The 23,361-nt window shown below is 30.3% G+C and overlaps 2 protein-coding genes and 1 non-coding gene across 9 annotated transcripts in view; 2 read left to right on the top strand and 1 right to left on the bottom strand.

The window, feature by feature from the left end:
- The window catches only part of LOC108751851 (synaptic vesicle glycoprotein 2B), a 31,685-nt gene extending 12,701 nt beyond the window's left edge, over positions 1–18,984 (top strand). For 4 of the 6 annotated variants that reach the window (XM_018492315.1, XM_018492312.1, XM_018492313.1 and 1 more), the window contains exons 2-10: positions 8,631–8,854; positions 9,683–9,742; positions 9,835–9,918; positions 15,447–15,771; positions 15,877–15,998; positions 16,509–16,747; positions 17,542–17,986; positions 18,335–18,622; positions 18,708–18,984. In XM_018492315.1, the coding sequence (XP_018347817.1) occupies positions 8,818–8,854; positions 9,683–9,742; positions 9,835–9,918; positions 15,447–15,771; positions 15,877–15,998; positions 16,509–16,747; positions 17,542–17,986; positions 18,335–18,622; positions 18,708–18,763 (1,656 nt within the window). In that variant the 5' untranslated portion in view covers positions 8,631–8,817 and the 3' untranslated portion in view covers positions 18,764–18,984. The other 2 variants (XM_018492317.1, XM_018492314.1) reach the window with 2 other exon arrangements.
- Trnar-ucg lies at positions 3,997–4,069 on the top strand. The gene has a single exon. It is a non-coding gene; the product is annotated as a tRNA-Arg (tRNA).
- Positions 18,985–20,226: 1,242 nt separating the features above from the next.
- LOC108751853 (60S ribosomal protein L17) lies at positions 20,227–22,960 on the bottom strand. Of its 2 annotated transcripts, none has more exons than XM_018492319.1 (5): positions 22,883–22,960; positions 22,529–22,615; positions 22,271–22,430; positions 20,638–20,808; positions 20,227–20,424 (listed from the first exon to the last, which is right to left on the bottom strand). In XM_018492319.1, the coding sequence occupies exons 2-5, from the start codon at positions 22,607–22,609 to the stop codon at positions 20,279–20,281; spliced, it is 558 nt and encodes a 185-aa protein (XP_018347821.1). In that variant the 5' UTR covers positions 22,610–22,615; positions 22,883–22,960; the 3' UTR covers positions 20,227–20,278. The 2 variants fall into 2 exon arrangements, with proteins under 2 accessions (XP_018347821.1, XP_018347820.1); XM_018492318.1 differs by having other exon boundaries at positions 22,823–22,921.
- Positions 22,961–23,361: the final 401 nt, after the last annotated feature.

Below are 23,361 nucleotides of genomic sequence, written 5' to 3'. Positions count from 1 at the left end.
ATATATAATATATATATTTAACAATATATATATAATATTTTAAAACGTTTGTTTAAGTCATTATGATATCTTCTTAAACAAAATAGTTTTTATAAAAATAATAGAAAAAAATAGAAAATGTTTTATAAGATCGTAATGTGGCTACACAACGAATTAGAAATAAAGACCTTAGTGGTCAAGATGGATCTTTAGCGCTGAAATAATTTTGTGCGAATTTATATACTCATATCCAATTATTCAAACTGCGCGCCAAATTTATTTTTAATCTTGAAAGGCAATTCTGGACAGAACTGGAGTAGTAATATCACAAATTAAATTGACAAGCAATTTAATTAAATTGATGCTCATAAGACATCTTAAATTGATCTTAATATTCTGATGTTGATAAGCATCCTAAAGTCTGTAAATATTTTTATTGCGAAAAATATTATCTTAGTCAAGGCTCGAACCTCTGAGTTATATATTAAAAAGATTTTTTTATAATTCTAATTATTTAAAAAAATAATAAATGTATACGCTTAAACCTAATACACTATATATTAATTAAACCTATAATATAATTGACGTTTGCTAAAATGAAAATAAGATGAATATTAGTCTTATCTCTTTACTAATTCTTAATTGATTTGATTTTCATTCAATGTATTGTATAAAAATTAATACACTTTATATTAGCTTGTTCATGACATGTGAGAATGAATTATTACATAAACTGTATCTTCATAAAAAAAAATCAAGCATATACATATATATTATATATACATATACAATATATATATATATACATACACACACAAACACACACACACACAGAGTGTCCCGAAATTTCAGAATTTAAATAAAAACGTTTAAAGTATAACTAATCAAAAATTATAAACGTTTAAAGTTGTCTGTCTGTGATAGTGCACGTACAGTGGCATAATATTTTGTTTAGTATAGTATCTAATACCATTGCACATGGACAGATGACATTTTATCAACGCTTATGATTAGTCAAACTTTAAACGTTTATACTTAAAAAACTACTTCACGGAAAAAAATGGCTTATACTTTTATTATCTAATTGTTCACAAAATTTCACTGCAATAATATTACCTTTAAATTTCTGGATATTATATCTTTTGTGTGTGTGTGTGTGTGTGTGTGTGTGTGTGTGTGTGTGTGTGTGTGTGTGTGTGTGTGTGTGTGTATGCGTGTATCTTTTCTTCTTTAGGCTAACAATTTGTATAAATATCTTGGTATTTATATAAATAGATGTTAAATAATATCCTATTAATTTAAATGGCTACAATCATATTTAAATGTTCATATTTAAAAGAATGCACATTTTAATTTATGTTATCATAAGTATATGAGTTTGCAAAATGTGAAGGGCGAATATTGGAGTGTTTTATTTTTGAGACTTTAAGAAAATGCATACTTTTCCAATTTTCCTCCGTGTTACATTTTTAACGATAAGAGCACAGTATCAGTTGTATGATATGCGCAAAGATAACACCTCGTATAAGCATTCAGAAAAAGCCTGATGTATTAGAAGTTGTACAGGATGGTCCACTTAACTTGAAAACCTTGAATATTTTACTTATTTTTAATGATACGAAAAAATGTTTCCGATAAAAGTAGAACGGTTTCAAGGGGGACGTATTTTGATCACGTTGTTTTTTTCTAAGTTGAAAACGTCATATAAATATGGAGGTCATTTCCATTTTTTTTAGATATAAATATTCAGGAAAAAAAGTTATATATATATATATAGACATATTTTATATATAATTATATATAAAATGTATATAAAATATATGTCAATTTTATATATAATTATATATAATTTTATATAATTATATATAATTATGTATTATTACATATGAAACATTTTTTCCCAGGTATATGATTTTTTTCCATAATATAATTGCTCTAATTATTCTACATGTAAAAGTATTAAGGTATCGAAAAATCTTAATAGTTTACAAAATATTTAATACTTTATGCACCAAAATAAAGTATAAAATAGTTTGAAAACTATTGATTTTTTAATATCTCTACCTTAACTCCTATATGTAGAATAATTAAAGGAATCGTATTATATGTAAAAAAAATTATATAATTACATCTAAAAAAAATGGAAGTAACCTTCATGTTTATATTACGCATCTACCTAGAAAAAAAAACGTGATCAAAATGCGTATCCCTCTTGAAACCTAGAAAAAAGAACAACGTAACCAAACTACGTCTCCCCTTCATAACCATTCCATTTTTATCTAAAACATTTTTTCGTACCAAAAATAAGTGAAATATTTAAGGTTTTCAAGTTAAATGGATCATTTCGATATATATATAAACAAAAATAAGTAATGTAATATATAACTAACCAAATATACTAAACAAATATAAAATAAATATAAATAAAAGCAGAGAAAAAGAAACGTGTTTAAATATTATTGATTTTTATTTTTCCATGAAGGAAGGATCGAAAAATAATTTTATAATAAATAATAATAACTTATAGATCTTACTAATAATTTATAATTTTATATCAAGATTTTTCTTTATAAATCATATCTCGCAACAACTTCATTTTATCTTTGCAATATATATAAATATCGATTTAATGTACTCGAACACTTGAGAGGACTTCTTGTCGCTGTAATTGATTCCTTTCTATCTTTTCGGTCATTTAGCTGGTATTAGCCATTTAAATATTTTTCTTTTTGTATTTTAATTTTTATATCGCTACGATAACAATCTAAGAGTAAACTAAGCTAATGACTAAGTAATACCAACCAAGTTTAACAGAAATGCATTTTACTTATGTTTAATAGCTCATAAATGAGATTTCAAAACTGATAGCAATTTCTGATATAATTCGTTATTATTTGCAATGTATGATTACAATCTGTAATTACAATCGATATAAGATGACTCAACACTACAATATGTTTTTTTCCTTGATAGCAATTTTTTTAACCAATTTTCTTTAACAAAAACGACAATTAATTTTGAATTTCAAACGATATAAATTAAACTTATTTCTATTAATGACATTTTAATTTAAAGCTTAGGTATGTATAAGGATGGGAAAATTAAAAAATTGCAAATAAATAATTCATGACTTTCCTCAATATGTCCGCTAAGAAAAAAAATAGAGAATTGATTAGAAGATTTATCATTAGGACATCCGGTTTGATGATATCTATGTTTTTATTTTTCAATTAAATATTGATTAATACATATTAGCCGCAACTTCGCAATAATAATTATAATATTATGACGAATAATTACGATAATTGCACTGCTTCTTTGTGATTTATCGAACACTTCTTAGAAATGTCCTGTTTGCTGAATATTAGCAGTTTTATAAAAAATTAAGTAATTTTTTTATCCGAACGCGCGAGAACATAATGGCTAAGCTCGCAAACAGCCAATCTTAATCGCAGAGGAAATGATTCTATGTCGCGACGAAACGTCGCGAAGGGACGCGCGTGATGTTCGTTCATTAGTGAGTCAGGATGTCGTGTCGTTTTCTAGAATGGCGTTAAACCGTAAAACGCCTCCTTCGCAATTACGTCGTTAAACTTCTCTCTTTTCAGAATCGACATATAAACGACCGTTCAAACTCTTCAATTAAATACGATTCTTCTACAGCCATTAAAAATATTAAATAACATTGAAGAGGTATATTATATGCATGTATACTTATTATGCAATATATTAAAATTAATCTTTTTACAGAAAAAAAAAATGTGAAAATGATAAAGATATTAATAAATATCAATCTCTTTATATATAATAAAATATTTAATTAAAATCATCGTTATCAGTAAATTTCTATGCATTTTGATATTTAAATATTCGTTAATTTTTATAACGGAAAAGTATTTAAGTTTCAAAAGTTTGAATATTAACTTTTGTCGAATACATATCCAAAGTAAATCGACAGGGGGTTAAAATACATCCCAACTGATGAAATACTTCTTTTGAGAAACAACCCTTTAATAAGACCGTGTGGCCTAACGGATAAGGCGTCGGACTTCGGATCCGAAGATTGCAGGTTCGAGTCCTGTCACGGTCAGTGTTTTCTTTTTTTTTTTTATTACATATTTGGCATGCGTATCACTGCCGTGTAATGATTCATTTTATCCTATTATTGCAAATACCGCATAATTAAATCGTTATTTTTTTCTTTTCGTCCTTCTGATACGCGCATTCAGATTTCTTGTGTCCTCGTGTACTCTAAAAATCAATACCATACAGTGTTGTTTGTATATTTCTCACCGTGTTGGTGTTAACCTCCGTTTACAATCTGCAGAACCATTGCTTGGCAGTACGCAATATATGCTCCAGCGTAAGGCAAAATTTGGAGGGGCGTAAAATTTGTTGACACTAATAATTTTTAAAGTATACAAAAACATATGAAAATTGATTGCTCCATCTGGAATGTCGCTACTGTGCCTATTATAGATTTACAAGAGTAGCGCAATGTTTTTAATTAAGCGAATGCCGACAATCGCGTCTTTCTACTGGTTGCTTTCCTATTGCGTTTTTCTATTGTCTATTTCGACATTTTCAATTAATTAGTCTACCCAATAAACGTTTAATAATTCTTCGATATAATACAATTATTAGGTCAAACATGGTGGATCTTTTTGTAAATTTGAGCTTTGTTCTACTCTAAAATCAGTAGATACATATAATACCGCAATGGCATGTCCACTTTTGAAGCATTTTACATCAAAATGGCGGATAATGCATATAATGTCTTATTTCAACTACATATTAGGTGCTATTTTAATCTGTGCCCAATCTTCTATGCATTTTTTTATCCAATTAAATATTTACTCCTATAAAATTTATTTTCTTTTTTAATAGTTACATGTGTTAATGTGTATTCTCATTTCCTAAAGTATATTTATTTGTATATTTTCATGCATTTTTATGTACTAAATCTCAACGACAAATAAATCCGTATTAAATTTTGAATACATAAATTAAACATTAGTACATATTTCTTTATTCATAAATAAACTTTTTACAAATAAAAAATTGATTTACATAATTTAGGCTTTATTTTTAAATTTAAAATTAATCAAAAATTATCTGAGAAGTATGACGCAGACACAATTATTCAATGTAGCATTATTATTATTAATCAAAAATAAATTAGTTAACAATCCCGATTACAAGGATCATAGAAATATTCGCAAAAGCTAAGGTCAGAAAATGTAATTTCTAAATTATCTTTCCAATTTTTTTTTACAAAATATATTTTTCAAATTTATTATCTCAAATTTTTACAAAATTTATTATTACTAAGTGTATATTATTCCTAAGTGTATTATTACAAAATATATTATTACAAAATCAAATATATTCTTACTATGCCTGTAATATCAAAATGAATAAAAAAATAAAATAAATATTAAAAAAGTAAAAAGTATGAATATATAAAAAAACATTATCTTGCTGTGCATTTATAATTCTGAATAACGCTAAAAGTAGAAATTTTTTTAATTGTCATTTATTTGTTTTTGCAGTTTCGTGCTGAGGTGCGCAAACAAATTTCAGTGAAGCGGCGCCTAAGACAGTCATAACGACCAATCTGAATCCTTTTTGGCTCAAGTGGAATTTTTATTCTCAAATTTCTCCGACTACTTTAGAAAAAGTTAATTCTCATTTTTCTCGAAATAAAGAAAGATGGTGTTCAATTCTAAAATAACCGAGAAAAATATTTAGTAATGTTATAAAGATGTTGAAATGTAATCCTAAATTTTTTTATATTTTCTGAAAGTTTAAAACAATAAAAAAATTAGACAAAAAAAGCTCGATTGTAGATGGAGGAAGTAAAAATATGATTGCACAGAAATGGGACTAAAATGTGGCAGGCGAAACACTTGCCTTATGTAAAAAATTTGAAGGAACGCAAAAATAACAATATAAACTTCTATATATTTTAATTTATTCGTTACTAACGCACGCGTGATGACTATGTCTTTAACGATAATCTGTGCTATCGAGCGTTATGTATTAAATAAAAATGAAATATATGTTACGATATAAATTTCGATAAAATGTAATGGACACTTGAAAATACAATTTTTTAACTATCAAAACATAAAAAGTATTATTTTAAATACTAAGAAAATTTTCTATAAATTTTTACTAGAATTAATATTATCCCATAAAAATTTTTTTTGGATATAGATTTAAATCAGAGAAGGTGTTTCTTATAGATCTTGGATCTAAATTTGAATTTGTCGTTTTGCTCTATAATTACGTTCAATTTGTTAGATAATCGAGAAAAATGATAGAAAATCTGTAAAAATTAAAAGAACCGTTTAAGGAAAGAGCAAAAGTAAATATGACATTAAAATGCGGTTACAGAGAACTAATTCAAAAATATTATTTAATATATTTTAATAAATTAAAAAAAATGCAAGAAATAAAAAAATTTTTAGCAGAAAATTTTTAAAGCAGAAAAAGCAGCTTTGCGATGGTTGTACAATTCTTTAATGTGATTGGTCTTGCTTTTAGTTTGTCACTGAATCTAAATGTATAAACCAATTATATTCAAAAATTTTACAACAGTTGCAAAGCTGCTTTTTCGCTGAACGCAGACATTGTGCAATGAACAGTCGGGCGATTTATATGAGTAAGATGGTTGCTTTAGCTTACAAATCGTTTGCCTACATTACTTTTGCCGACAATTCGTTCGCACACAAAAATTATTGCCTACATGTATTATTGCCTACAATTCGATTGCCTACAAGCACTATTGCGCGCAAATATAAAATTAAAGTTAAGTAAAAAAATAGTTTATATTTTTAGGAAATCTGTCATGTGAACAGTGAGGTGTCAGCGTAGTGTCCGCTTGGAATATTTTTCCAAAAGAATCTAATCCTAACCAACTCCCCCAATTTTTTGGTGTGAGATGGCTCTCATTTCGCATGGAAGGTTATGAGCTGTAGAGACAATAATGTATATAGGCAATCAACCTGTAGGTAATAATACATGTAGGCAAAAGCAACTCCGTTTCTAAAATTTTTATTTGTGCAATTAAAAAATTTATTCATCTTAAAGCTCAACTTAGGAGGATCACTTTACAAGCAAAACGTTGCGCAATGATCTTTTTCACAATGATTCTTATTTACGAGTTAATGTATCTTCGTAAAAACCTTCTGTCGGCGGAGGTGCGTAGTGTTCGTAAATGAGTGATTATCGTGATATATACTGTGGTATAATAAGTATTTCTATATCATTCTGAACATTTCATTAAAACATTCTGTGAAAATTTTTTTACTGTTCTGGAATATTCGATACGTTGGGAATATAAATTGATCCTTTCAATAATTAGCGTTAGCTGGGTTCATAGTATGGATTTAAAATCAATAATGATTTATATCAATGCACTATATCGGTATTTATATCAACCAAACAGTGAGAATCTATAAACACTGCATGGCATTAAATCTATATTTATCCATATTTTGTAGTGTGTTTTCTATCCTTCGAATAAAATAATTCGTTTCATTTTGTTACTCGTATAATTGATTTCATCGTAAACATTTTAATATTATTACCTCGGAATATTCTTTATGACTTCATTCTTTACTATTTCTTCAGTAATAATGATGATTCATTTAAGATTTAAAATATCTAATTCGCTACTATCATTTCATCGATAGCTAATAACTAGTGATCATCACCAGTAGTTGATGATGTGTACCGAGCAAAGATTAGTGCGCGAGAGATGTTATGTACGATCGCTTGCAACGTTTGCTTATAATAGAATTGTGGGAACTAGTAATAATTCAAACGATCGCGAAACACACCGGATCACGGATTTAAAACGCGTTCGATGTTTTTTTTCCCCGAGCGCATCAAGGACACTCAAAGTACAGCTCCAAAGACGATGTATCGCCTTCGAATATGTAATATTTTCCGTAATAACATATCACACAATCAGCCAAGAGCAAGAAAATGCAATGCAAATGAATTTAGATATATTGCAAAATAACGCTGCTTACTCATCGTTTCCAGTATACGCAATTCGAGATGTAACGATGATGCATTTAACGGAAAAATTGCGTTACTTAAATTAAATGCGCAGCTTATATCGGGACTGATTTATGTGATAATATTGCTATTAAGAAGGAGGCTGTGGGATAAAAGAGGCAGCCACTGATCCCGGGACGATCTGCATTTCTAGATATCTACGCTAGGTCATCGTTCGGATTTACCGAGGTCCTATTTTCCTGATTAATCCAATTATCTTCGAGGCTAATCTCGCTCCGGGAATTCGCGTTAATGACAACACGCGATATCGTTTCGTCGCAAAATTACGGACTCAGACACGGGAATGTCGACTCATTGGTGTGTCAAACTAACGACGATAGTACTTTACGAATATTGCATCACAGACACTCAACGTTGTTAGATGAATTCGTATAATTTCATCAGCGTCTCTCCGAGCTCTGTTACGAATAAACCATTGTACGAAGTAGCGACGGAAGCCAATAAAAATAAGATTTTTAAAAAATTAATATCAGCACGCGTGAATAGGACAAAATTCTTTTGCGTTTTATTCAACAAACTTGCGAGCTGAAAAATTTTAATCGTCATTCGATTTATTTCAGTTCACGAGCGAGCGCGAAGCCCAGCCCCGCCGACGAGCAGCAGATCAGAGCAGATTCAGCAGAAAGACTTCAGCCACTGTTCGACCACGCCGGCCTGACATTCGACAAAACTTCCTGTCGAACGCAAAGGCTCGATATCTGATTCTTTTAACCAAACGGCTTCACCCACACGCGCCGACATCGTAGAATGGTAGAAGGTGAACCCGACACAAAGCGCAATATTAGTACGTGCTTTAAAATCTCCTGTATCCATTTCTATGTATTTCAATGTATTAAGTCGGAATAAATGTTTGTAGCATTGCTTCATTTGTATCATGTTTACATGTTTAAAAGAAATTCGCGATTATACTCGACAGAGTAAAATTTCAGCTTTTTGAATCTGTTTTTAAATTGCGCGATATGATGATTTTTAACAAAGTTACAAGCAATTGAAGTCCAAATCTTCTTCTAATCTGCGATAAATAAAAAAAATTTAGAAACATTTAAAAAATCAATTTTATACGGAAAATTTTAAATTTTCATGTTAGAAAGTCGAAAATTTTCGCAGACTTTATTTGGGCACGTGACAAACCTAAAAAGTGAGAAAAAATTTTCCCGTTTTATTCTGTTGTAGTGTTCTATACATATATCAAACTCATAAAAACTAAAAAAATATAATGACTTTTTAAAAATATAGATTTTAAACTTTAAAACTGATTTTTTAAATTTAAATTTAGTTTATGTTTGACGCAGTTGTAATTGCTTAAATTTTGAAATTTGTAGCGCTACAAACTTTTATTTCGATCCAATTAATTTTAACTTCGGTTTAACTTACTTTTTATCTTTTTCGAATTTTAAGGAATAGAAAAAAATCAAGAGTGAAACATACATATCATTTCAGCAATATTGCAGCAACATTGTAACATTCTAGCATGTTACAGCAATGTTGCTATAAACTTCTATGCTGTATGGGAAATTGAATTGAGATTGAAGTTAAATGAAATAGGCACTAAACTTCCATCTGATAGTTATAGGGGCTATAGCTTCTTAACGATATCAATTTCGCGTTGCAGAGTGTGATGTAAAAGACGAGCGACTAAACGGTTGCGGTTCTAAGGAACTCGAACTTGCCTGTAAGTATAAAGTCCAAGCAAAAGTCGGCATTCACTTTGTACATCATATCGAATCTACGATTTATCACTAATTGTGTCTATTCTATTGTCAGGTATCGGATTAAAAGGCAAAACACTCGATCCAGAGAAGGGATCCTATGTTCAAGCTGATTTTGAGAAAGCCATCGAACTAAGCGGTGAGTTTATCACGCTCATTGAAGCATTTCTTATAATCACTTTTTAGGAAAAACTAACTAATGTATCATAATATCAATTAATGTTATGTTTCTATTCAATGTTGTACGTGGCGATATAACTGTTACGTACAACATGTTTTATGTTACATTCATACTGTTAAGTGGAAATTTATAATATTAATATAATATTACTGTTAATTAATAAAGTATAGCCAATAAATATCAACTAATATTTAAGTAATATACAAACCATTGAAAAGAGGCTCGAACGAATCAATCAGTAAAATATATATAAAAAAAGCCAATCAGAGCCAAAACCGGCTGTCCGAATGCACATAAATGTCTTAATTCTCATGTGAATAACAATAATGAACTTATAAACATTTCAACCCTTCTTTTGAGTCCTTATTAATATGAAATCTAATTCTAAATTACATAAGTAAACCTATTCAAAAATGTAATTAAAGTCGGTGCAATTATCCATTTAAGGTGGCGAAGCACGACAAATTCACACGTTCTTTCCTATCCAAATGTCTAATAAAATTTATACTCAGACAAGAGATTTTAATTATTCTCTTTGTTAATTTTCCGTTTTTCTTATACGACACCATTTTTATTTTATGTAAGTTTTTATAATATCATTGTCAAAGAATTTTAATATTTATGATAATCACAATGTAGATGACATCATTTCTATTTGTGTAAGTTTTTATAATATCATTGTAAAAATTTTGTATTCATATTCATTTGGCTATTCTTTATATAGCTAAATTGACATTTGGATAGAATAGAACGTGCGAATTTGTCGTGCTTCGCCACCTTAAATGGATAATTACACCGATTTTAATTACTAATTAATTTTTTGAATAGGTTTACTTATGTAATTTAGAATTAGATATCATATTATACTAATAAGGACCCAAAAAGAAGTTGAAATGTTTGTGAGTTCGTTATTATTATTCACACGAGAATAGAGGCATTTATGTACACTCGAACAGCTGGTTTTGGCTCTGATTGGCTTTTTTTTATATATATTTTATTGATAAGTAATATAATATCAACACAATGTTATAATTTCACACTCAACAATGTAACACAGAACAATGTAACAATGAAACACAGTTGATAAGTATCGTTCTATCTTTGCTATTCATTGAAGAAAGATAGAATGACATTCGTGTCTCCTAAAATGAAAGCAGCTTAAGACTCCTGAGTAGTCATTGCGATCATATTGGATCGTGATGTTATAAGCGAGAAACGTTGAAAGTTTCTTGCATGCCATTTATAAATAAAGAGAATTTGAGTAAAACAAAATAATGAGATCGCTTTAAAACATTTGTAAAAATGGATCGAAATTATTCTTATCCCAGCTTACAATCAGTAAATAGTGGTAAAAGGTACATGAAGTGTGTTTACTAGCATTTACATAATGCGCATGTGTAGCCTATTTTTACTTTACCCTTTTACAACTATTTACTGACTCAGGACTTTAAATGTAATTAACACATACTCTGAGTTATAAAAAAAAAACATTAACTTACTCTTTTTTTTAAACTAAATTAAGTTAAAGTTAATGGCTTGTAAAATTAATTTAGTTACGTTAAAAGTTGCATGAATAAAAACCTAATTCAGTTAAAATAGAGATCGGCAAAATACTGAAATTGGGCATAGGCGCCCGCGGGTGTCCGTGAGTGCCCAGCTGTTGTGCATGTCTTCTGTCAACTTCATACACAACTCAAGAGTATATTACATTGGAATAAAACTTTGCATTTCACACTTATTACAAAAATAGCATCGTGCATATACAGGATGTATCATTTTAATTGACGTACTAAAATATCTCTTAAACAGTGCATTTAAGAGGAAAATGTTTCAGACAAAAATTTTATGACTTTGAGGGAGACATAAGATGGTATCATTGGTTTGACCTTGGGTGTCGTCAAGATAAGGGCAAGGTCACTTCGAATTTTTTAAATGGAATCCTTCATTTTTCATTACATATTATCACGTTAAGAGCTTTCCAAAACACTATAATTAAGTTCACTTTATTAAGTACTTTTCGAGTTATAAGGCTTGCAAGTTACAGCACCGCCGGCATTATCGTTACCCAAGGATAGCTAAAACCTCTTGAATGTTGTTCAGGATCATGACCTGAATAATATTTGTCGAGATCAAGGTCATTGGAGGTTGTTCTTCTTATTTTCATTTTTATACTAAAAATTCATTTCTACGTAAAAATGAAAATAAGAGGTACGACCTCCAATAGCTTTGATCTTGACAAATATTATCCAGGTCATGATCCTGAACAACATTCAAGAGGTTTTAGCTATCGGTCGGACCTTGGGTAATGCTAATGCCGGCGATGCTGTAACTTGCAAGCCTTATAACTCGAAAAGTACTTAATGAAAGTGAACTTAATTATAATGTTTGCCCTCATCTTGACTTAATTATAGTGTTTGCCCTCATCTTGACGACACCCAAGGTCAAACCAATGATACCATCTTATGACTCCCTCAAAGTCACAAAATTTTTGTCTGAAACATTTTTCTCTAAAATGCGCTGTTCAAGAGATATTTTAATACGTCAATTAAGTACCGACTGTAACTTTTAAGTCTTATAACTCGCAAAGTACTTAATGAAGAAATATTTTATTATAGTGTTTTGGAAAGCTATGAGAATATGCAATGAAATATTATATATGGGATTCCATTTAAGAAATTGATGATGATCTTTACATGACTTTCAAACAACTTTCCAAGATCAAACTAATAGCACCATCTTATGTACCCCTCCAAACTATAATACTTTTGTCTAAAACATTTGTCTCTAAAATTGTTCAAGAGATATTTTAGTGTGTCAATTAAAATAATACAGCCCGTATATGAATAGTACTTAAGTACTTTTGTTATACTATTAAATTCTTTAGCAGTTTAGCTATAAATAATATTACAAATATAAAACCATGTATTATAATAAAATTTTAATTTAGCATAAGTTTATTGCATCCATATATTAAAACCGTTTTTGGACCGCAACTGATATTTTCTAAATTCAACTATTTACGTAGTTTATATGTATACAAAGTTTCCCAGTATTTGAAAAATCAGAAGTTTGGATTCAGCAATGACTACACGAATCTATTTCTATCTATTTTAATCTCTTAAGTATTTAATATTAAATCAATTAAATAGAGAAAAAGGTGGTATTATGGCCAGTGTATATATGGTGGCCTCCCTTAATATTTCCGCTATTATATAACGAATTCTAATGATTATTTATAGAATTATTTTTTCAGTAGCTCGCCGTTACATCATAATATACCGCTAATATACCAATACTCAATAGCCAGCACTTATTATAACACATTTTTACTTTCAAGTATTTCGAAACGTTTCTGAGGTCTATTTTAGCATTTAATTATACCTATTTCCTCATTTTTTTTAAACTAGTGCGTATTATCACATGAATATAGTATATATTTTTGAGTGTGTTATTATATTTGTTATTTAACATTTTATTTGACTGTATGTATTTTGAGTTATGCAAATTTAAACAATAGCATGGCATTTTGCTAGCTGGCCCTCTATGAGTATTGATTACTCACAACCTCTTTTTTGAGTTTCATATCAAAATAATTATTTGATAATTGATTGTAGCTCTACTGTTAATCTATAGTTATATTACATGTACTATTTTTAGTACTGAGATTTTTGATACTAAGCAGCTTATATGCAGAAGTTATGTGAATGTATATACATTCATTTACATATATTTTAAAATGTTTTTATTTTTTTGTTAATTTTGTAATCAAATACTGTTTTCTAAAAAACAAAACTAATATTTTAAGGCTATTTTTGTGGGAGGCCACATTATCATCCATTTTTTTTTTCAAGTCATTATGCAATGTCATCACATTTTTATTAATAATATCCTAAGTAATAAATATTTCGTAACTTTGAGTCCAGAATCAATTCAACAACATTTTAACGAATATAATTGTCAAGTTTTAAACACAAATATTGATTATTAACAAAGTTATTGTGCAAAATGTAACTGGGGATATGCCATAACACCTTCTCCTCTAATATTTAATTTAGATATTAAATGTCCTAATTTACCTTAAAATCAGATTATTTTAAATAACAGAACAATATAAAATAAATTATCAGATAAATTTAATATTTTATTTATAAATTTTATGAAATACAAAGAATAGTTTTTTTTACTAATAAGCATAGAATTTGTGTATCCAACTAAGGCTCGAAAAACCGCGCTATTGCGTCATTTTTTCTTTATCGCTTATTACGTAAAATAAGGATAATACATAAAGATAATGACGTAACAAAGTTGATAACTAAATGCAAAAGTTTGTTAATTTTCCACGTTTATCTTTGAGTGATACGAGCGCCTATCACATAATCATTGAGCTTTATCTAAACTAATTCTCTAATAAATACGAAGAAGCATCTCTTACGATCAAAGTTAGATGTTAGACTCTAGTACACACACACATATACAGGATGTCTCGAATTTTTTGTCAAGCGTTTAGTATAGATAGAGCGGACTAAAGTGAGCCGAAAAGTCCTCTATCATTTTGCAATTTACGCAATGGTTAAAGAGATATTAATTATTAAAAATTGCCAAATATTGATCTTCCATAATTTTTCACTTATTATAATAAACACTATCAACTTTATAGAAAAACAGTAAAAAAGACAAAAATTGTTTATTTTCTCCTCATAGAACTCTAAGAATTTTTTAGAATTTTTAAAGTTTTTTAATACTGCATTTTCTTATTGACATACTGTTTTTACTATTTTTATTATCATGAGAAAATATGGTATTAAAAAATTCTGAAAAAATTTTCGTCTCTTGTTGTTTTAAGTAAAAAATTAATTAAAAACCAATATTCAGTGATCTTTAGTAATTAATATCTTGTTAACTATTGCAAAAATTGCAAAATAATAGGACTTTTTAACTCAGTTTAGTCTGCTTTATTTACACAAAAGCGCTGGCTAAAAATTACGCAACATCCTGTACATGTATTTTAAATAAATTTATTAATTTCTCAGAAATGACTGCGTGCTGATTTTTTACTTCCAATCTTTCAACACAATCGATCTGAAATATTCCTTCAAATTTTCTCAATTATGATTTGGTGCTATTATATAAACCTGCATTTTTAATCTGGAAAGAACTTATTGCAAAAAATATTACCTCGGCCGGAATGTGAATTCGGATTAAGTAATTCTCTAATGTTTAAAATTTTATAGAAAAAAATATATTGGCGTATAGAGATTTTACTTAAAAAAATTTTTTACTTAAAAAAGATAAAAATTAACGTTTAAAAGTAATTAAATTAAGTTAAATATTATTAATCTTTTAACTTTTAACTCATTAACTAATTACTAGTCTACTCTGCACACGTGTTATATAATAGCAAACACTGTTGAAATTATAACATTGATTGATTTATGTTATTATAATATTGTTAAATGGTATTTATTGGATTTATCATTATTTCACAGAATATGGCAAGTTTCACTACTTCCTACTCGCGGTGTGCGGCTTTGTCAGCACCAGCGAGGAAATGGACGTGATCTCTATGTCCTTCATCTTACCGAGTGCGCAATGTGATCTGAAGCTCGACACTCAAGCAAAAGGATGGCTCAACTCGATCATCTTTATTGGGATGATGGGCGGGGCGTACGCTTGGGGTTCCATAGCGGACGCTCTCGGTCGTCGGAAGGTCCTGATCGCCATCTCGTTCATGAACGCTCTGTGCATTGTTGCTTCTAGTTTCAGTCAGACATACGAGCTCTTCATGTTGTTCCGTTTCTTGAATGGCGCAGCGTAAGTATCCAAAATAAATAGCATAATTGCTATCAACTGCGATATAGCCGCGCTACGTGTACTCATTCAGCAACGAAAAAGTTGAATAATTTAGTGACGTTCCAGGCTAGGAGGTAGCGGACCGGTCATCTGGTCGTACTTCGCTGAATTTCAGCCGAAGTCCAAACGCGGTTCCATGCTGTCATTCATGGCAGCATTCTGGACGTTGGGGAATCTTTTCGTAGCCGGTAAGATAAAAGTTATAAACAAATAAGTAAAGAAGTCAAATAAAAATCCAGGCTGGAACTAAGTGCCTATTACAATATTTCAATGTAAATTTTAAATAAAACTTTTAGTTATATAGACTGCGCGCCGATTACTGTGGGACTTGAAATACAATCGTAAACTGAAGCTAAAATAGTATAAATTAAATCATCAATTTAATAAAAATAATATTAGTATCGTTTATTAAATTGATTATTTTAATTTGTAATTTTAGTTCCAGTTTATGTGATTGCGTTTTGAGTTCCACAATAATTGACGCGCAGTTTATATAACTATAATATGTTAGAAGATGTATTTAAAATTTACATTGAAATATTATTAGGTAAAATGTAATTTCGTATTTAGCCCTTTTTTAATTATTTGATTCATTTATAGTGGTCTAATTTAACTTATTAAACGTTTTAGTAATTTTGTTGATAAGCGTGTTCTCTCTTTGTATATTTATATACACAACTTTGACTTTTCACCCACAGGCTTGGCATGGTTGATCATCCCTAGAAAGATGGGTTATACGAGCACAACGTTCACATACAATTCTTGGCGAATTTTTCTATTAATCTGCGCTATTCCGTCGTTCGTTGTAACGGGGTTACTTATGTTACTCCCCGAATCTCCCAAGTACCTCTTATCTTCCGGAAAATATGAAGAGGCACTTGAAATTTTTCGCAAGATATATGTTATTAACACTGGCAAACCACGCGATTCCTACACGGTAATTAGATTTTAAACAATCGTAACTGGCATTATATATATAAATACACGTACGTTGTATTACTCAACAATATCAGCCAACAGTAGTCTTTTACAACAGTAGTATTTTTGTTTATTTAATAATCTTGCTTACTCTCTCTCTCTCAATAACCAGATAACAAAGCGTATCTAAGCAAAATTACGCAAATCTGTGATGGCTTGTAATGTTGGCAACCTGTCATATATTTGTCTTTAACGATTTCACATATACTGACATTGAAGAAATACGCAAAATGTATATACGTATTACTAGTCGTTTTACGGTTATCTCGGCAAGATAATAGCATCAAAATTATCTCGCGTTGTCGGCAATATATGACAGCATTATGTGATCCAATAAATTATTATGGCAACATAATGATGTAACAATAATCCGAATTTTGATGATGATTTCAAAATTCCCAGAAAGTTGTCATAAGTAAAGGCTAATAAAGACGGACTTACAATTTAGTTGCTACAATTCTGGTAGCTTCACATAATATGATGTGATCAATATATCAACAACAATAAAAAATATAGATACGTTTGTTATGTGAGGACAAGATTAAACAAATAAGGATGAAACAAATAACATTTTACTAAAACAAAACCATGACGTATTTATTAATATCGTTAATTATTTCACTGAATTAACAATTATTTTGAATTAAACTGTTGTCACAGCTAATGCTGTTAATACAATCATAATACAGTCATTTTATGTAGTAAGGTTCGGTCTTTAAATTAATTCAAAAATATCTTTAATTTATTACATAGGTAAAAGAATTGATCCTCGATGACTATCCAGATTCAAACCCGGTGAAAGATGAAGTTGAAGAAAAGAGCAAGTGTAAGACTATGCTGGGTGACATCGTGGAGAATAGTAGACAGCTATTCGTAGCACCTATACTTCGTTTTACAATAATATCGATCATTATTAATTTCACCTTTCATATCGGTTATTATGGTCTAATGATGTGGTTCCCTGAGCTGTTTAATCGTTTCGACGAGTTCCATCGTGATCAACCAGGCGAAGTGGCCTCGATCTGCCAAGTTACCGATTATGTCGTTAATAAGGGTTCGCATAGCATCGAGAACGTTTGTTCCGATAAAATCGGAGCTTCTGTCTTTATGGAATCTCTCATCACAGTGGCGTCCGCCATACCTGCCAATATCATCGCTGTTTTGGGAATGGATCGCCTTGGACGTAAATTCTTTCTAGGTGCTTATTTTTATCAAAAGCAATAAGAGATCTCGTCTTTTTAGCTGAACTTCTTACGCCATTCTTCTTTCACCTTTTCCCCTTTTTTTTGTAGAGAGAAAAAGAGAAAAGATGAACCATACAAGATAATCAGCTGAAAAGAATAGATCTAAGATTATCAGAATGTGGCATCTTACAGCTTTTTTAATAGTTACCCTGGTAGAAATAAAAAAATCGCTGAAATCTATGTCAATTGACCCATTTTAGTATAATTCATATTGAAATATTAATTGACATAGATTTCAGCGATTTCAGCAATTTATTTCCACCAAGGTATTCTAAAAATATCTTATGCATGCTTCCCCGTAGTGTTCAGCACATTTTCATCAGGACTATGCTCGATCGGCTTATATTTTGTATACAACAAATATCAGAATTTAACCGTGTCGGCTATCTTCAGCGGTGTGATAAGTTGTGGTAATGCAGCATTGGATTGTCTCATTACTGAGGTATTTCCGACGCAACTACGTGCCACCGGAATCGCCATCTCTATGGTCGCTGCCCGCCTCGGCGGGATAATTGGTAATATCGTTATAGCCCAACTCTTGGACATGTATTGTCCAGCACCGACTTTCATAGTGGCGGCTCTTCTAATTGGTATGCTTCTAATATCTTTTTATTTCCCAATTTTTTGTTTAATTTTTATTTTTAACTTTCTCACTTCATATAATTCATTTTGCAGGAGGAGGCTTGCTGTGTTTATTCCTACCTAATACAACGCGCGAACCACTTTCCTGACCTCAGCAAAAAATCCATCCTAATCGGGCAGCAATTGATCGATCATTTATCTTCTGTCCAGTACATAAGTGCCGTTGAATTTTATGAAATCCGGAGTAAAGACGATTGCAAAAGTAGCGTTGTAGAGAGAAATTTAAAGTTCGAGAAATATTCTCATTTCGTCAAGTAGGACATTAGAATTTCTGCTGTTTATAATATAATCCTTATTATAATAGGTAAAAGAGTAAATATAGAACATTGTTTAAGCAGAACGTTGTAGCGAAAGTTTAACGGAAGCGACGAAACTAGAAAACGAATATCTAGTTTAATATACAGTACACAAATTAGATGCCTTAGTCGAATTTTATACATGTATGTACTGACATTAATCATAGTGTTTAAAAGTACCATAATGAAATCCTTGAACTAATTACGATATATAATAAATATATTTTCCTATAATATTCTCTTTCGATTAAAGATTGAGACTAACAATAAATAAATTTGTTATCACATTATGTCGCATATTGGACATAACTTGACATATTGTAAAAAAATTAAAAGAAAGTAACATATTCCTTAACGCTTTTAATATTCTCTCCCAATTTTCTGTATCAAGAAGTGATGATCGTGGTGTAGAGTTATGTTCTCTATACTAAAGATCCGTATTCAAATCCATCCACAACACACATATATCAGATTTTATCTGATGTCACTTCTCGGAAGGTAATGGCAAACCGAGAATAGTCCATGGCATGACAACCTTTTCCAGATCCGGTTTCATCAATGTAAGATTAACTTTAATCTCAGTTTACTTACCGATTATTTTTCTAATTCTCAGAATTAGAAAGAGATAAAAGGTAAATTAAATTAAGATTCAAATTAATCTCATATTAATAGAACCAAACTTTTGTAGATCATTCGGAACTGGCGTTGAAATTGTAGGTCCCATATATCAGTGGACATATGTAGAAGAGATCACCACGTCTTTAACAAGAGACTGAGAACTTAGACTGATACAGGACAGAGAAGATCCTTCTATCGTACAGCCAACCAACAGGCTTGAAAAGCTTGCCATACGTATAAAATTAGGCTTAGAAAAATCGAGATTAAATCTTAATCAATCAAACTTTTTTCACAAGCAAGCCTTGCTATATCAGCTGTCAAAATATATAATAATTATGCGGCTTAAGTGTGAAGTTGGCTGTGAAAAAATACAAAAGTCCTCTGTTGGGAAAAAACGAAATTACTTTCTGAACAACCTAATATTATATTTCATTTTTAGTAAGAGTAGTCAGTTAAGTATGAATGTATTACACCATAGTTTAGTTGTAAAGAGCAAATTTTAATTGATTTGTAAATTTTAGGTTTAATTTCGATTCTCATCCCTTAAATGGTATGATAAAATACATTTCAGTATATGTCAATTGTGTTCAGGATAGGACGTAAGTAAAGACATGAAAGTGAAAGTAAAAACCAAATAATCTCCATTTTTCACGGTATATTCATAATACACGTCCATATAAAGTAATAAAATCATTCTCTCATCATCTTTTCCTTTTGTCTAGCAAGCTTTTTCTTACTAAGTTTCTTTTTCGATGGTTCCTCCTCTGTGGCTTTCGCAACAACATCCTCTTTTTCAGTCAATATTACTTCAATGTGACAAGGCGAGCTCATATAAGCTATAAGAATCATAAGTCTTAGCAATAATCGCTGTCCATGTATATATTTAAAGAATTAGATGTGTTTATTTCAACTAAACTTGTTGCACAGTTCATATTTCCTTTTTTTTCTTTCCATGTTGGAAAAAAAAGAGAAAAGATAAACAATGCTTTTGCAAGTTCAGGTAAAAATAAAAATAGATTTAATATTTACAGGATTAAAAAAATACTTACGATTTATACGACCATGAGCTCTGTACGTTCTTCTACGAAGGCAAGGCGCATGATTAACCTGAATATGCTCGATTACAAGGCGATCCACGTCAAGTCCTTTATAATCGGCATTACTCTCTGCATTTTTCAAAAGTTGCAGCAGAAATTCCGCAGATTTTTTAGGCCAACGACCTAAGAAATAAATAGACATTTGCTGTATAAAATAATCATAAATCTAATTAGATCATATATTTAACTTCCCAATAATTTGATTTGATTATCAACGCTTCCATAAACTGAAGTCTTGTGTTCACAATGCTAAAAATTGCTTCAAGAGCATGGATAGAAAAAGAATTAAACAATTTGGCTAATTAATCAATGCGATCAATTTTTTTTTCATTCAAGATCTCAGTTATTTCAAGTATTATAGATATAAGACTTTAGAAATAGTATACATAGAAATTATTTATTAGAATGCTTATACAAGGTAGAGGAGAATTTACGCAACAATAGCAAACCGAAAAAAATAATTGATGTGATTGTTTTCTTAATTTTATATTACCTAGTAATACAAAAATTCTAAATTACTAGAAATTCTGCATTCTGTGTGATGCAATTATAGTAATTCATTAAAATCATGCAATGTAGCAAAAAAACAAGTATTGTGTGTCACAAACTTAATATTATAGCCAATTTGATTGGACACACTAGTGTGCACTGGTGCATAACAAAGTTGTCATACACTGATTTAATTTGAATGTAAAAGTGAAATATAAATATTTTGAATTATAGAATACATATTTTACTTAATAGTACAAAATATATTGATAATTTCACGGTTTAACCCAATTATGTTAAATGTACATCTTTATATCAGTGATTACATTTACATAGTCCAATTTATGCCGTAGTTATAATATCGAGTATTATAACTACTGATATATAGCGTTACATATAAACGCTATTTTAATAAAAGCTATTACATCGATGTAAAAAAAACATAAATGATTGCGATTATAACTTTGACATAAATCGTGTAAATGTAACCTACAAGTTCATTTTGCTTATTGACTTATTAACATTCTTTTATTCTTTTAGCCCAATGGAAATAAAATAAACCTAAACATATAAACGCGACTGATTTAAATAAGAATTATAACATCAATATTATTAAATCAAAGATAAAAAGTCATGTAAATATACTAAATTTGTACCACTTTAATATACATCAGTGTGCACTAAGTGCATCCAATCACATTCTCTATTAAAGAAACAAAAAACATAATCCCCTATTATGTTTTTTGTCAGCTCAATTGTTTTAATGAACAAAGAAGTTTCACACTTCATAGATATATTATTTGTGCGACGTCTTCTACGTTTGACTTCTACTGCCCGTATTCTTTCCAGTTCTTCAACTGTTTTTACAATGGTAAATGTTTCAGAATGTTAGAGCCATGATATACACAAAAATTTAAGCACACACACAATAAAACATAAGCAATAAATAAACCACTCATAATAGAGATCATAAGAACATAACGTAAGTAGCAAATCTAACATATTGATTTTCTTACTGTTTACATCTTACTGTTTAAAATTTTCTGTATGCCTTATGTAGTATGTGGCTCTTACTAGTTCACTGATGTTGACATACCTTGCGTAGTGCCAAACTGTTTGGCTTGAGCACACCTGCCGACACCACCATTGAACCTACGGAAAGGAACGCATTCCTTGTGCTCGATGACATTTTTCAGGTACTTCTGCGCCCTCCGCAGGGCCATGCTTTTGATAGCACGCGCTGCCTCATGGGTATTCTGTAGCATATAAGAGATGGCTAATTGTACTCACGTTCGTAAACATTCCTAGGAGAGAACATGGCGTTTGAGGTTATACTTTCTCAAGAGATATTTACCTTGAAATGCACACGAAGATTAGAGCCACGCGCTTTGCATGACTTGGTCTGATTGACTGGCTCGTGAGAATACCGACCCATTGCGTCCTGAAAATACAGACAGATTGATCATGTCTCTCTTCGATTCTGCGCGACTATAAACGTGACGGTCAGCAGCAGTCCGACCTGTGCACGTCACGCCGCGTATTTTTCGCGATTTCGTGGCAATTTTCGCGAATGGACATAACATTTTCTATGACTACGTTGTAGCACCAATTCTGTTACTCAAGAAATTATGTTGCATAAAATGAATACCTCGATGATGAGCTAGATGCGAACGGATTTAACAAACACGATGAGCCGGCTCACACATACCTCTCAATGCCAGAATTTTAAAGGAAACGTCGTCACTTCACTAGCATTCTACTTCCTGTGTGCAATGCCGCCAACTGAAAATCATAGGAATGAACATGGTGGAAGAAACCAAATCCAGGTGTGCTCGTTCTCGAGACGAATTTTGTATATACAGTTCTGTGCAAACATGGCGCGACACCATATGCGCCATTTAAATATTTGCACCGCGATAATTTTGAATTGAAGAGTGACAGCTCGGAAGATTGAAATAAATACTTGCACCAACTTGCCCCGAGATACTATTAAAGATCGTCGGTCCTGAACAAAAGTCGTGATTGTATCAATGGGACACCGGGGAATTGAAGAACGATGACATTACCGACAATTAATAAAATTTACAATTATAAATTAACATAAATATTTCAATAATTTATTATTAAATTTGTGATTTTTTGTTATATAAATGCTGTATAAATAAGTATGCATACTTTTAATACTAT

The sequence above is a fragment of the Trachymyrmex septentrionalis genome, unplaced genomic scaffold, assembly GCF_001594115.1.
Source record: "Trachymyrmex septentrionalis isolate Tsep2-gDNA-1 unplaced genomic scaffold, Tsep1.0 scaffold52, whole genome shotgun sequence".
NCBI classification, from domain to species: domain Eukaryota; kingdom Metazoa; phylum Arthropoda; class Insecta; order Hymenoptera; family Formicidae; genus Trachymyrmex; species Trachymyrmex septentrionalis.
This window is presented reverse-complemented; position numbering and strand designations above follow the sequence as displayed.